Source organism: Marmota flaviventris, chromosome 13 (genome assembly GCF_047511675.1).
Source record: "Marmota flaviventris isolate mMarFla1 chromosome 13, mMarFla1.hap1, whole genome shotgun sequence".
In the NCBI taxonomy this organism is placed as follows: domain Eukaryota; kingdom Metazoa; phylum Chordata; class Mammalia; order Rodentia; family Sciuridae; genus Marmota; species Marmota flaviventris.
In genome coordinates this window covers 22,007,463-22,020,711 of record NC_092510.1, presented here as the reverse complement: position 1 = coordinate 22,020,711, position 13,249 = coordinate 22,007,463, and the positions used below count along the sequence as shown (strand labels likewise).

Here is a 13,249-nt window from a genome sequence, read left to right as displayed (position 1 = left end):
AATGAATACTAAACTGTTACAGATATGGTAGGTATTAAATCCAAAAGTATAGAAAAATCACTTTAAATGTGAATTATCTGAATTCATCATTTAAAAGTAAGGAATATTAGAGTGGATAAAAATAAACAAGACTATCTGTATGCTATTTAGAAGTTACCCATTTTAAATGACACAGAAGTAAAGGGATGCATAAACATGTAGCATGTTAACAGTAATTTAAAAAGCAGGGGTAGTCATATTAATTTCAGACAAAGCAGACTTTAGAAAGAAGGGAAATTAGCAAGGATAAAAAGTGCATTACGTAATAGTGAACCCAAAGTTTGAGATGAAACTAGAATCTCCACTTCTGCTGGTATATGTGTACAGGGGGGTTGGGATCTGCATAAGCTGCAGACCTCTGCAGCCAAGAAACATGTTGCAGCTATTAATGGTGGGCAACACCCTCCATGTTGAAGCAGACCTCAGCAGCTCACCACCAGTTTCTTGTTTCTGGGTGCTTATCTTGTGCATTTGAAGAATGAAATCCACAATTCATAGACAAGGATGAGTGAGTAGGATTTATTCAAGTGTGACTAGAAACAGAACTCCTGCGGGTGAGAGGGGACCCAGTGGGAGTTGCCACCTGATAGTGCTAGTCTAGAGCTTTATATAGCACTTGGGTCAATGTAATTGGTCCAGACTTTTGCTAATCAGGGTTTGGAAAATAGGAATGCTATTAATTAACTGTTGAAACTGAACTTCCATTCAGGTCCACCCCACTTCCATTTTCTTGATGCTCCTTGGGAAACAGAAGGTTGAGATTCTTGGATCATGGATGTTCCAGGTTCCCAGTTGCAGTGCTTTGTGCAGCTGGCTTCTGCAGTGGGCTTCAGCACTGACCTGAGCGGTCCACCATGGGGTGACAGGTCTGTAAGCCTTGGCTTGCCTAGGTGCTGGCTGGCAGTGCCTCAGGCCCCTGTGGGTATACAGGATCTGTGAGGCTGCAGCCCATGCTCACTGCCTGTGTTCCAGCCCACCCTGGCCTCTGCTCTGCAGCTCCACTGCTGCTTCACTGCCACTTCTTGTAGAGAGATTAGTGGACTGGCTATGTGGCCTGGCAGCCAGGGAGCCTTGTCAATACTAAGGGGATCAGTTCTCTAAGAAGACATAACACTGCTTAAGTGTAACACATTTGACAACAGGGAGGCAAAATATAAAGGGCAAAAACTGCTAGAAATGCAAAGAGAAATAGATGAAATCCACTGTTACTATCAGAGAGTTCAACAAGTATCTCTCAGTAACTGACAAATCCAGGAGGCAGAAAATCAATAAGGATATGTTTGACCTGAACTGTACCATCAATTAATTTGATATCATTGATATTTAATAAATAATTTACCAACAGCAAAATAAATACTCTTCCCAAGATCACACAGAATATTCACCAGGATAGGACACAATCTAGACATACCTTAACAGATTTAAAAAAGTAGAAATCAGACAAAGTATGTTTTTAGACCAAATTGGAGTTAACTAAAAATCAGTAATAGAAAGGTAGCTGAAAAAATCCCAAAAGCTTCTCAGTTTAAACAATTTAAATAATTTATATTATTAATTTGTCAAAGAAGTAGTATCAAGAAAAAAATTCTTTAAAATGAAAATACAATGCATCAAAATGTAGGGAATGCAGAAAATCAGTGCTTACAGGTGAAATTATAGCATTAAATGCATATATAATTGTAGAAGAAATATCTAAAATTTTGGAGCATCTTCTGTTTACTTACCTGATTGATGTCTCTCTGTTTGCAGGATATGGGGAAATATAGATCTGTTGTCAGGTAGCTCAGGGACAGAAGGAGGAACCCCACTCCACACAGAAAGTCAAGGATAGGAACATCCAAGAAGTCAAGCTGAAGCTCATCCATGCTGCAGCAAGGCTCCTCAGACAAAGAAGAGGGCCTGCTTCACCAGAAGTTGGTCACTAAGAGTGCATGCTCTAGAACACAGTTCCATATCCACATCACAGAGCTTTAGTACAGACACCAGAGGTTCTTGAGGGTGGGGGAGGGGACAACACATGGGAGATGAACCCATGCCCTTCGCCCATTACCAAACCCTGCTGATCTATCCATTCCCCTAGGGACTTTGAGATTCCTCCACCTCCCCCCCCCAACCCCCAACTCCACCCTTTCACTATATCATACATCCACCTCAGTGACATATTCTGCTTTTTTCTTCTGTTACCTGGAGAAACAAGAGAGCACTTCACTGTTTGGTGATCTCTCACATAGGACCAAAGAACAGAAACCAAGATGAAGAGGAAAACAAGGGCATAGCTTGTCCATGGCAATATCTTCTAATAAATCTTTCTCTACAAATCTCTTTTAAGCTATCCTGCCCCTTCAGGCTCTCCAATATCTCCCTCTCTACTGGTATACTGTCCCACACAGCTGCCTCTTGGCTCTCCCCACTTATCCCCCTACTCTCTCCTTTCCAACAGTTTTTAACTGTCTTGATTTCACAGAGCAGTTGTGCTAGACCATAACCTATGACCAAACCCATCCTGATTTGAAAAGTAGGCTTCTCTGCAGTGTCATATAAACCTCTAATGAGCACAGTTAAAATTCTATTTAGCAAAGTAGGTTACTTTCTCCCAGCATGTATGGTTACATTCTCATGAAATTATGAGGTTTCATCTCTTCCCAACTTTGTTTCTAACAAAATTCCTACTGGTTCCTCCAAATGTTTTTTGAAACAAGATGTTATTCTTGTGGATGGTGTAGAGTATATGTATTTTTAATCTCCCCATGTGAGCTAGCTATTTAACATTTATTACCCTTAAAGCTTTCTTGTTTAGATTATAAATGATTATACTTAAATTAGGATTGAAATTAAGCCCTGTGTCTTTTCCTGAAATTGTCTGCATCTCTTCGCTGGGTCTGATGAGTTCATCTGCTTTGGCCACAGACATCCAACCCTTTCCTTTTCACGTGATGAAGGCTTTTCAGTATTAACAGCCCCCTTCTTTGCTTGTCTTCAGCATCCACAGCTTCTTCTGGTCTCTACCTAACAGAAGGTCTTCATCAAGCCTGTCTCCTCTTATCTACCTTCCCTTGACTACAGGAGGTCTCTCTATATAGAAAAATCTCCACATAGCCTAGCATCTCTAGTATTATTGTTTGTTTGTTTACAACAAACCTGGCCCTGGCAACCCCTGAGGTCCCAAGGATCACAAATATAAAAGCATTCTTTAAAATCTGAGCAAGATAAACTCCACCCCAAAATTTCTAGATAGAAAGGGAGCCATAAAACACAACACTGGATATATTATTAAAAGTTGTCGTGTTAAGAAAAAAAGAAGGGCTAAAAAACTGTTCCAGTTTAAAGAAGACCAAAGATACACAACAACTAAAGGAAATGTGACACTCTAGGCTGTATCTTATAATGGAGATTTAAAAAATTATAGTCACAAGGTGTATTACGGGGAAAAAATTCACAAAAATGCAGTATGAATGAGATTAGTTCAAAATTTTTATGACTATGGTAAATTTATGAAAGGGGAAAATTTAGTATATGAAAGAATATCTTTTTTTAATATTCACAATAAAATATAGCATGATGCATGAAATGTATTCTGAAATATTCGGGAATAAATGTGTATTAATCTTGTGTGTATTTGTGTATATATGCGTACATGTACATGTGTATGTGTATATACACATATATTATATACACATACACATATACATATACATGCACACACATATATACATATAGAGAGGCAGTGAGAGAGGATCCGACAAATGTGTCAAAATGTTAACAACAGGTAGTTTTACTTTTTAAACAATTTATTGAAACATATTCATATACCATAAAATTCACCCAATTCAAGTGTGTAATTCAGTGATTTAAAAAAATTATTTTTAGTTGTAGTTGGACACAATGCCTTTATTTATTTATTGTTATGTGGTGCTGAGGATAGAAACCAGTGCCTCGCACATGCTAAGCGAGCACTCTACCGCTGAGCCACAACCCTAGCCCCTAATTCAATGATTTCTAGTGTATTCAGAGTTGTGCATTGTCGCTGGAGTCAATTTTAAAATGCTTTTGTGACTTCAAAAAGAAACCATGGATTCTAGATTTCACACTTATCAGCCTTCATCCCCCAGCCTTAAGCAATCACTAGTCTACTTTCTGTTTCTAATTAAAATTCCCTATTTCATTTCATAAGAATAGAATCAGGTAATATGTGGTCACTTGCTACTGACTTCTTTCACTTAGTATAATTCTAAAGTTCATCCATGTTGTAGCATGTATCAATGTTTTATTCCTTTCTTATGGCTAAATAATATTTGCATAGATATACCACATTTGTTTATCCATTCACTAGTTAATGGGCATGTGGGTTGTTACCAACCTGGGCTATTGTGATAATGCAGCTATAAATATTCATGCATAAATTTCTGTATTTTCATTTCTCTTAGGTATATACCTAGAAAAGGTATCACTGGGTCCTATGGTAACTCTACATATGGAATTTTAAGGAATTTCCAGAATGTTTTATAAAACAACTGTACCATTTTACATTTTAACCAGCAGAGTATGAAACTTCCATCAATTTCTCCATTTTTCCTCAGAGGTATTTATCTGACTTGTTGATGCTTACCATCCTAATAAGTGCAAAATGTTATCTCTCAGTGTGTTTCATTTTTGTTTTCTTGATGTCAAGCACATTTTTATATAATCTTTTACATTTAGTGACTTTTGGGGAAGGAGAGGAAATTTATGGCTAGAAAAAAACACATTGTTTTCTTCTAAATATTTGAAAACATTGACATGGAACTTTCAAGCATTTATCAGCATAGACAGATTTCTTAATCTTTAGTTTTAATTAAGGTTACCGTATGATTAAGGCACTGCAATATTGTGTGCTGAATTTGCAAAGATTATGTCTTGTACTGTCTGTGTTAAGGGGTGGAACTCGGTAAATGACTCCTCATAATTACTAAATGATAGAGCAGAACTCATTGCCAAAGCCAAAAAGGCTCAATGTTTTTAGTCACTAGTGCCATGGTCCACTGTTGTAGATAAATATGTTCCTCCTATGAAAATATCAAAGGATTATGAGTGTATTAACATATAATACCATATCATCTAAGAATGACAAGATATTTAAATGAATTTTGGAATTTTAATCAAGAAGAGGATACCTCACTCATGTCAAATGATAATTGCTGAGGGAGTGTACACAGACAGTTGTATTGTTCTATATGTGCCTAAATATGTTTAAAATTTTTTGTAATGAAAAGCTTTGAAAAGTGAAAGATGTTGACTGATTCATGAGGAGAGAGAGGGACCAATAAGGATAACTGTCAAAAGGATATTTGTCATTGAAGACTAGAGTTTAGCTATCTCTCCATAAAAACATTTCAGGAAGTCTAATTCCTTTAAACATGGTACCTTGGAAAGAAAATTCTTTTTTAAAAAATATTTTTATTAGTTATAGATGGACACATGCCTTTATTTAATCTGTTTATTTTTTACGTGGTTCTGAGAATAGAACCCAGTATGCTTCTGAAACACATTAACATGTCCACATGACAGGTTCGAAAGCAGTACCTCCCCTCTTTCCAGACTTATTTTTATTTTATTTTTAGATATGCATGACCATAAAATGCATTTTGACATATTGTACACACATGGAGTATAACATATTCTAAGTAGAATCATATTCTTGTGGTTGAACATGATGTGGAGTTTCACTGGTCTCTCTACCAGCTGGCCTTGCATCCACTGCAGCAATGCCCACAAATGCCCCCAGAAGAGGTTCACCCACCGTGACAGTCTGGTCAGTGACAACTTAAAAAATGACTAAGCCACTCTATTCTAAAAAATATACCTGTCTTCGATTCTCTTTTCTGGTGTGCAAGCCTTATCTGCCTTACTGCCCAATCCATGAGGGGAGAAGGTGTGGGCTGCCAGACAATACCATTAAGGCTAAACTAAGAGGTTGGAAACAGCCACCTCCTCCAATTTCACGAGGAAGGGGATTCAAGAACAGGTCTTAGCTCTTCTTCAACAGCAGCTCTGGGGAACTTGTCACCTTACAGAAGCCAATGAAGGCAAAAAATAAGAGCTTAACTTTTCTCTTCCCAAAGCACAACCGATAGGTTACTAAAACCCATGCACCTAACACAGTACACAGAAAACACACAACTCTTGTAAGAAAATTTATTAGGAACAATCAGGAATCTCCATCAGGAATAATCATTAGGAGGAAGGAAATTTTCCTCTGTGAAAACGTTGGATAAGAATTTTCTCTTTAAATAGTAGGGAAAGATCTCCCAACACAGTGACTTCAGAAGGTGCACGGGCAGGGACAGGCGCCTGACCCACTTGATACCCACAGATGAGACTTGGATTAGACTTGAGATCCCAGTGGGGCATGCGCGGGAATTGCTTTTGATCCCTAAATGCCTCAGTGTTTGGGGATTCTCTGTTCAAGTCTCTAATCTGTTTATTCCTTTTAAGACAGCTCTGGCCAGCAAGGCCTGATTCTTGGCTACAGGACTTGACCCTTGTTACTTTAGAACAAGGAGCCTTGTAATTGAAATGATGCACCTGGACAGACTCAGCCTGGACCTGAAGTCCTGCCTTGGGCTGAGTTTTCCCAGACTTCTTGGGGGACAAATGTGGCTCTTGGGGGCCAGTGACATTGACTCAATGCTGGTGCCCATGTTTCTCCTCCAGGACATTTTCACTGTCTCTCATGATTCTGGGGTTGTCAGTATTCCCAATAAAGGCAGCTCTTCTTTGGACTAGGCCTCTGCCCTGCACAGGTGATGATGGGAGCTGCCCTTTTCCAGGGAACCTTCTTGCCTTTTGCCTTTTATATTAGGATAAAGCCATTAAAAAATGTACTTCATCTGGTTTCTGAGGCTTTCGGGAGGAGCTGGTCCCTTCAGTGACTGAGCTGAGCAGGACTTGCTCCCAAGTGTCTGCTCTAATGTACTGTCTTGAGGGTGGTGGCTCCTCCTTCTGGGTTGGCATGTGCCCAACCCTGCATCCCCTCCACCAAGCTTGAGTGTTTTGGGTGCTGGAGGGGTCATTGTCTTAGCAGTTGCTGGGCAGTTCTTATCTTGGTCTTTGTGTATGTCAAGCTTAGGGACCCAGGGCCCCTGCCCATGCTCCATGCTAGTCTGTGTGTTGTCCCCACCTGCCTTCTTGCCTGTGAGCCAACCTCAACCCTTGCCCAAGACCTCTTCCCAACCTCAGCCCCAATATCTCACTCCTGAACATGCCTAGACCCAGCTTCAGCCTCAATCCCCACTCCCAATTCTGTCACCTCCTGAAAACCAGTTTAGGATCTGTGGAGTGCGTGATCTTGGACACAAGAACGAGGCACTATCTCTGGTGCCATCTGAAATTCATGACCTAGAATACAATGTGACACAAAAATCACAGGAAAGTCTGTGGGGTTTACCCTCTGTGGTCCACAAATCCCAGGAGGACTTTTGTCCCCCAGCTCCCAACATTGTGTTGGTTAACCCATCCTCCAAAGCTCATGTTGCAATCTCCATCCTTCCTGGAAATTATCCCCTCTCAGATGATGTTCAGAAGAAACTAGACCACCACCTTCGAAAGAGGCATATCCAACACTTGTGGGGCCTGCCCCGCAGAGTCTATGCATCCCTGTCACTGATGCGTCCTCTGGAAAAAATTCCTGAGACCTCTGAGTCAAAGAGCAGTCATGGGCTCTCAAGAAAGTCTTTGGATAAGAGTCAGAGCACCAAAGATATAAATAAGGGGGGCTCAAGCCAACCCAGAAACCTCCATGAACTGAGCTCAGGAATGCTTCCTCTAAAGATGGGAGTGAGGAAGGCACAGAGAGATGGTACCAAGATTGAGCAAAATCGTCATGTGCTGAGTGACTGAGATAATGTTCTGGGGTCTTCCTCAAGGAAGGACCTAGAACATCACTTGCAGAGTCCATCAGGTGGAACTCCAAGTACCTCAATGGTGAATTCACTACAGAAACAACTTGAAAATGCCTTGAACTCCCATCTGAGCAAGAAGTTTCAGGAAATCAGTGAGGGTCAGATTCCTGGCACTGTGCATAGATCATGGCATTCTATCAAGTTGGCATTGCCTGTAAATGAGAAATCCACCAGACAAACGAGTCACAAACCTTTGGCACCAACCAGGACAGACAGCTCTGTCAATACTACCCAGGCTATTTCCTTCCTCAATGCTTGCAAGAAGAGGATGATGGAAGACCACATTACACTGTTTCATAAGAGGTTGATATATGGCCTTCCCAACAGGGTTCAGGAATCCCTAGAGATCTTTAATGAAAAAGATTCATATCACTCCTTTTCTCACTCCAAGTTTCCTTTTTCTGCCACCTGTATTTCTGGGGTGGATTCTAAACAGAGCATGTCCAAGACCCATGGAGGAAGATCTAATGCTTTTCATGGAGACAAAGAGAAAACCAAAAATGCAATTCAAAGTCTAGATCGTCCTCTCCTTGCCACCTCAGTCGTGGTCAAGAAAGAACAGGTGATCCTCACACAAACAGTCTTTGAGATCAAGCATGAGCATGTAGAGGACCTTCGTAGAATAAAGGATGGCAAACCATCTGTTCTGCCCCAGACACAGAGCATCATAGGCAAAGCTTATCAGAAACCACCTGTAGCAGCCAATAAATGCAGCCCAAATCTGCCCATGAGGCAAGCTGGGGTTGGACCTCAGGAAATACCTAAGAGACTGAGTTCCAGCTACAGTGTAGCAAGGCCTCAGGGCAATTGGATGCCCTGGGGAAGTTCTTCCATGTCCAAGATATCTGAGAAATCCAGGGAGACATTGAAGGCACAGGAGCTCTATGCTTGTCAGTCACAACCTCCCACTGTCTTGACAACCAGAAAGCCAGAAAACTCCCCAGTGTCAGATGTCTATACTCCTGAAAATTCCCCAAAAATGTCAGTTGTGAGAGACCCTGGATTGTCACACCTTAAGAATCCATTGCTTGGTGAGTTAAGGGCTAAAATGAAGAAGGGGGAACCTAGCCAGAAGCAAGGCCATAGCAATGGCATACCCCTTGTTTCAAATAGCTTGACTTCCAAGACCTTCCTTAAACATGACCAGGGTGCTGCCTGCAAGAACATGGCAGTTTCCCAGGTCCTGTATGTCCACCTGGACAACACACAGACTAGCATGGAGCATGGGCAGGGGCCCTGGGTCCCTAAGCTTGACATACACAAAGACCAAGATAAGAACTGCCCAGCAACTGCTAAGACAATGACCCCTCCAGCACCCAAAACACTCAAGCTTGGTGGAGGGGATGCAGGGTTGGGCACATGCCAACCCAGAAGGAGGAGCCACCACCCTCAAGACAGTACATTAGAGCAGACACTTGGGAGCAAGTCCTGCTCAGCTCAGTCACTGAAGGGACCAGCTCCTCCCGAAAGCCTCAGAAACCAGATGAAGTACATTTTTTAATGGCTTTATCCTAATATAAAAGGCAAAAGGCAAGAAGGTTCCCTGGAAAAGGGCAGCTCCCATCATCACCTGTGCAGGGCAGAGGCCTAGTCCAAAGAAGAGCTGCCTTTATTGGGAATACTGACAACCCCAGAATCATGAGAGACAGTGAAAATGTCCTGGAGGAGAAACATGGGCACCAGCATTGAGTCAATGTCACTGGCCCCCAAGAGCCACATTTGTCCCCCAAGAAGTCTGGGAAAACTCAGCCCAAGGCAGGACTTCAGGTCCAGGCTGAGTCTGTCCAGGTGCATCATTTCAATTACAAGGCTCCTTGTTCTAAAGTAACAAGGGTCAAGTCCTGTAGCCAAGAATCAGGCCTTGCTGGCCAGAGCTGTCTTAAAAGGAATAAACAGATTAGAGACTTGAACAGAGAATCCCCAAACACTGAGGCATTTAGGGATCAAAAGCAATTCCCGCGCATGCCCCACTGGGATCTCAAGTCTAATCCAAGTCTCATCTGTGGGTATCAAGTGGGTCAGGCGCCTGTCCCTGCCCGTGCACCTTCTGAAGTCACTGTGTTGGGAGATCTTTCCCTACTATTTAAAGAGAAAATTCTTATCCAACGTTTTCACAGAGGAAAATTTCCTTCCTCCTAATGATTATTCCTGATGGAGATTCCTGATTGTTCCTAATAAATTTTCTTACAAGAGTTGTGTGTTTTCTGTGTACTGTGTTAGGTGCATGGGTTTTAGTAACCTATCGGTTGTGCTTTGGGAAGAGAAAAGTTAAGCTCTTATTTTTTGCCTTCATTGGCTTCTGTAAGGTGACAAGTTCCCCAGAGCTGCTGTTGAAGAAGAGCTAAGACCTGTTCTTGAATCCCCTTCCTCGTGAAATTGGAGGAGGTGGCTGTTTCCAACCTCTTAGTTTAGCCTTAATGGTATTGTCTGGCAGCCCACACCTTCTCCCCTCATGGATTGGGCAGTAAGGCAGATAAGGCTTGCACACCAGAAAAGAGAATCGAAGACAGGTATATTTTTTAGAATAGAGTGGCTTAGTCATTTTTTAAGTTGTCACTGACCAGACTGTCACGGTGGGTGAACCTCTTCTGGGGGCATTTGTGGGCATTGCTGCAGTGGATGCAAGGCCAGCTGGTAGAGAGACCAGTGAAACTCCACATCATGTTCAACCACAAGAATATGATTCTACTTAGAATATGTTATACTCCATGTGTGTACAATATGTCAAAATGCATTTTATGGTCATGCATATCTAAAAATAAAATAAAAATAAGTCTGGAAAGAGGGGAGGTACTGCTTTCGAACCTGTCATGTGGACATGTTAATGTGTTTCAGAAGCATACTGGGTTCTATTCTCAGAACCACGTAAAAAATAAACAGATTAAATAAAGGCATGTGTCCATCTATAACTAATAAAAATATTTTTTAAAAAAGAATTTTCTTTCCAAGGTACCATGTTTAAAGGAATTAGACTTCCTGAAATGTTTTTATGGAGAGATAGCTAAACTCTAGTCTTCAATGACAAATATCCTTTTGACAGTTATCCTTATTGGTCCCTCTCTCTCCTCATGAATCAGTCAACATCTTTCACTTTTCAAAGCTTTTCATTACAAAAAATTTTAAACATATTTAGGCACATATAGAACAATACAACTGTCTGTGTACACTCCCTCAGCAATTATCATTTGACATGAGTGAGGTATCCTCTTCTTGATTAAAATTCCAAAATTCATTTAAATATCTTGTCATTCTTAGATGATATGGTATTATATGTTAATACACTCATAATCCTTTGATATTTTCATAGGAGGAACATATTTATCTACAACAGTGGACCATGGCACTAGTGACTAAAAACATTGAGCCTTTTTGGCTTTGGCAATGAGTTCTGCTCTATCATTTAGTAATTATGAGGAGTCATTTACCGAGTTCCACCCCTTAACACAGACAGTACAAGACATAATCTTTGCAAATTCAGCACACAATATTGCAGTGCCTTAATCATACGGTAACCTTAATTAAAACTAAAGATTAAGAAATCTGTCTATGCTGATAAATGCTTGAAAGTTCCATGTCAATGTTTTCAAATATTTAGAAGAAAACAATGTGTTTTTTTCTAGCCATAAATTTCCTCTCCTTCCCCAAAAGTCACTAAATGTAAAAGATTATATAAAAATGTGCTTGACATCAAGAAAACAAAAATGAAACACACTGAGAGATAACATTTTGCACTTATTAGGATGGTAAGCATCAACAAGTCAGATAAATACCTCTGAGGAAAAATGGAGAAATTGATGGAAGTTTCATACTCTGCTGGTTAAAATGTAAAATGGTACAGTTGTTTTATAAAACATTCTGGAAATTCCTTAAAATTCCATATGTAGAGTTACCATAGGACCCAGTGATACCTTTTCTAGGTATATACCTAAGAGAAATGAAAATACAGAAATTTATGCATGAATATTTATAGCTGCATTATCACAATAGCCCAGGTTGGTAACAACCCACATGCCCATTAACTAGTGAATGGATAAACAAATGTGGTATATCTATGCAAATATTATTTAGCCATAAGAAAGGAATAAAACATTGATACATGCTACAACATGGATGAACTTTAGAATTATACTAAGTGAAAGAAGTCAGTAGCAAGTGACCACATATTACCTGATTCTATTCTTATGAAATGAAATAGGGAATTTTAATTAGAAACAGAAAGTAGACTAGTGATTGCTTAAGGCTGGGGGATGAAGGCTGATAAGTGTGAAATCTAGAATCCATGGTTTCTTTTTGAAGTCACAAAAGCATTTTAAAATTGACTCCAGCGACAATGCACAACTCTGAATACACTAGAAATCATTGAATTAGGGGCTAGGGTTGTGGCTCAGCGGTAGAGTGCTCGCTTAGCATGTGCGAGGCACTGGTTTCTATCCTCAGCACCACATAACAATAAATAAATAAAGGCATTGTGTCCAACTACAACTAAAAATAATTTTTTTAAATCACTGAATTACACACTTGAATTGGGTGAATTTTATGGTATATGAATATGTTTCAATAAATTGTTTAAAAAGTAAAACTACCTGTTGTTAACATTTTGACACATTTGTCGGATCCTCTCTCACTGCCTCTCTATATGTATATATGTGTGTGCATGTATATGTATATGTGTATGTGTATATAATATATGTGTATATACACATACACATGTACATGTACGCATATATACACAAATACACACAAGATTAATACACATTTATTCCCGAATATTTCAGAATACATTTCATGCATCATGCTATATTTTATTGTGAATATTAAAAAAAGATATTCTTTCATATACTAAATTTTCCCCTTTCATAAATTTACCATAGTCATAAAAATTTTGAACTAATCTCATTCATACTGCATTTTTGTGAATTTTTTCCCCGTAATACACCTTGTGACTATAATTTTTTAAATCTCCATTATAAGATACAGCCTAGAGTGTCACATTTCCTTTAGTTGTTGTGTATCTTTGGTCTTCTTTAAACTGGAACAGTTTTTTAGCCCTTCTTTTTTTCTTAACACGACAACTTTTAATAATATATCCAGTGTTGTGTTTTATGGCTCCCTTTCTATCTAGAAATTTTGGGGTGGAGTTTATCTTGCTCAGATTTTAAAGAATGCTTTTATATTTGTGATCCTTGGGACCTCAGGGGTTGCCAGGGCCAGGTTTGTTGTAAACAAACAAACAATAATACTAGAGATGCTAGGCTATGTGGAGATTTTTCTAT

The 13,249-nt window shown here is 39.8% G+C and overlaps 1 protein-coding gene across 1 annotated transcript in view; it reads left to right on the top strand.

The window, feature by feature from the left end:
- Window positions 1-10,321, top strand: part of LOC139701474 (spermatogenesis-associated protein 31D1-like) — a 12,979-nt gene extending 2,658 nt beyond the window's left edge. Inside the window, 4 exon segments of the mRNA XM_071600384.1 lie at window positions 7,285-7,851; window positions 8,014-9,535; window positions 9,538-9,764; window positions 10,283-10,321. Of these exon segments, the coding sequence (XP_071456485.1) occupies window positions 7,285-7,851; window positions 8,014-9,535; window positions 9,538-9,764; window positions 10,283-10,321 (2,355 nt within the window).
- Window positions 10,322-13,249: the final 2,928 nt, after the last annotated feature.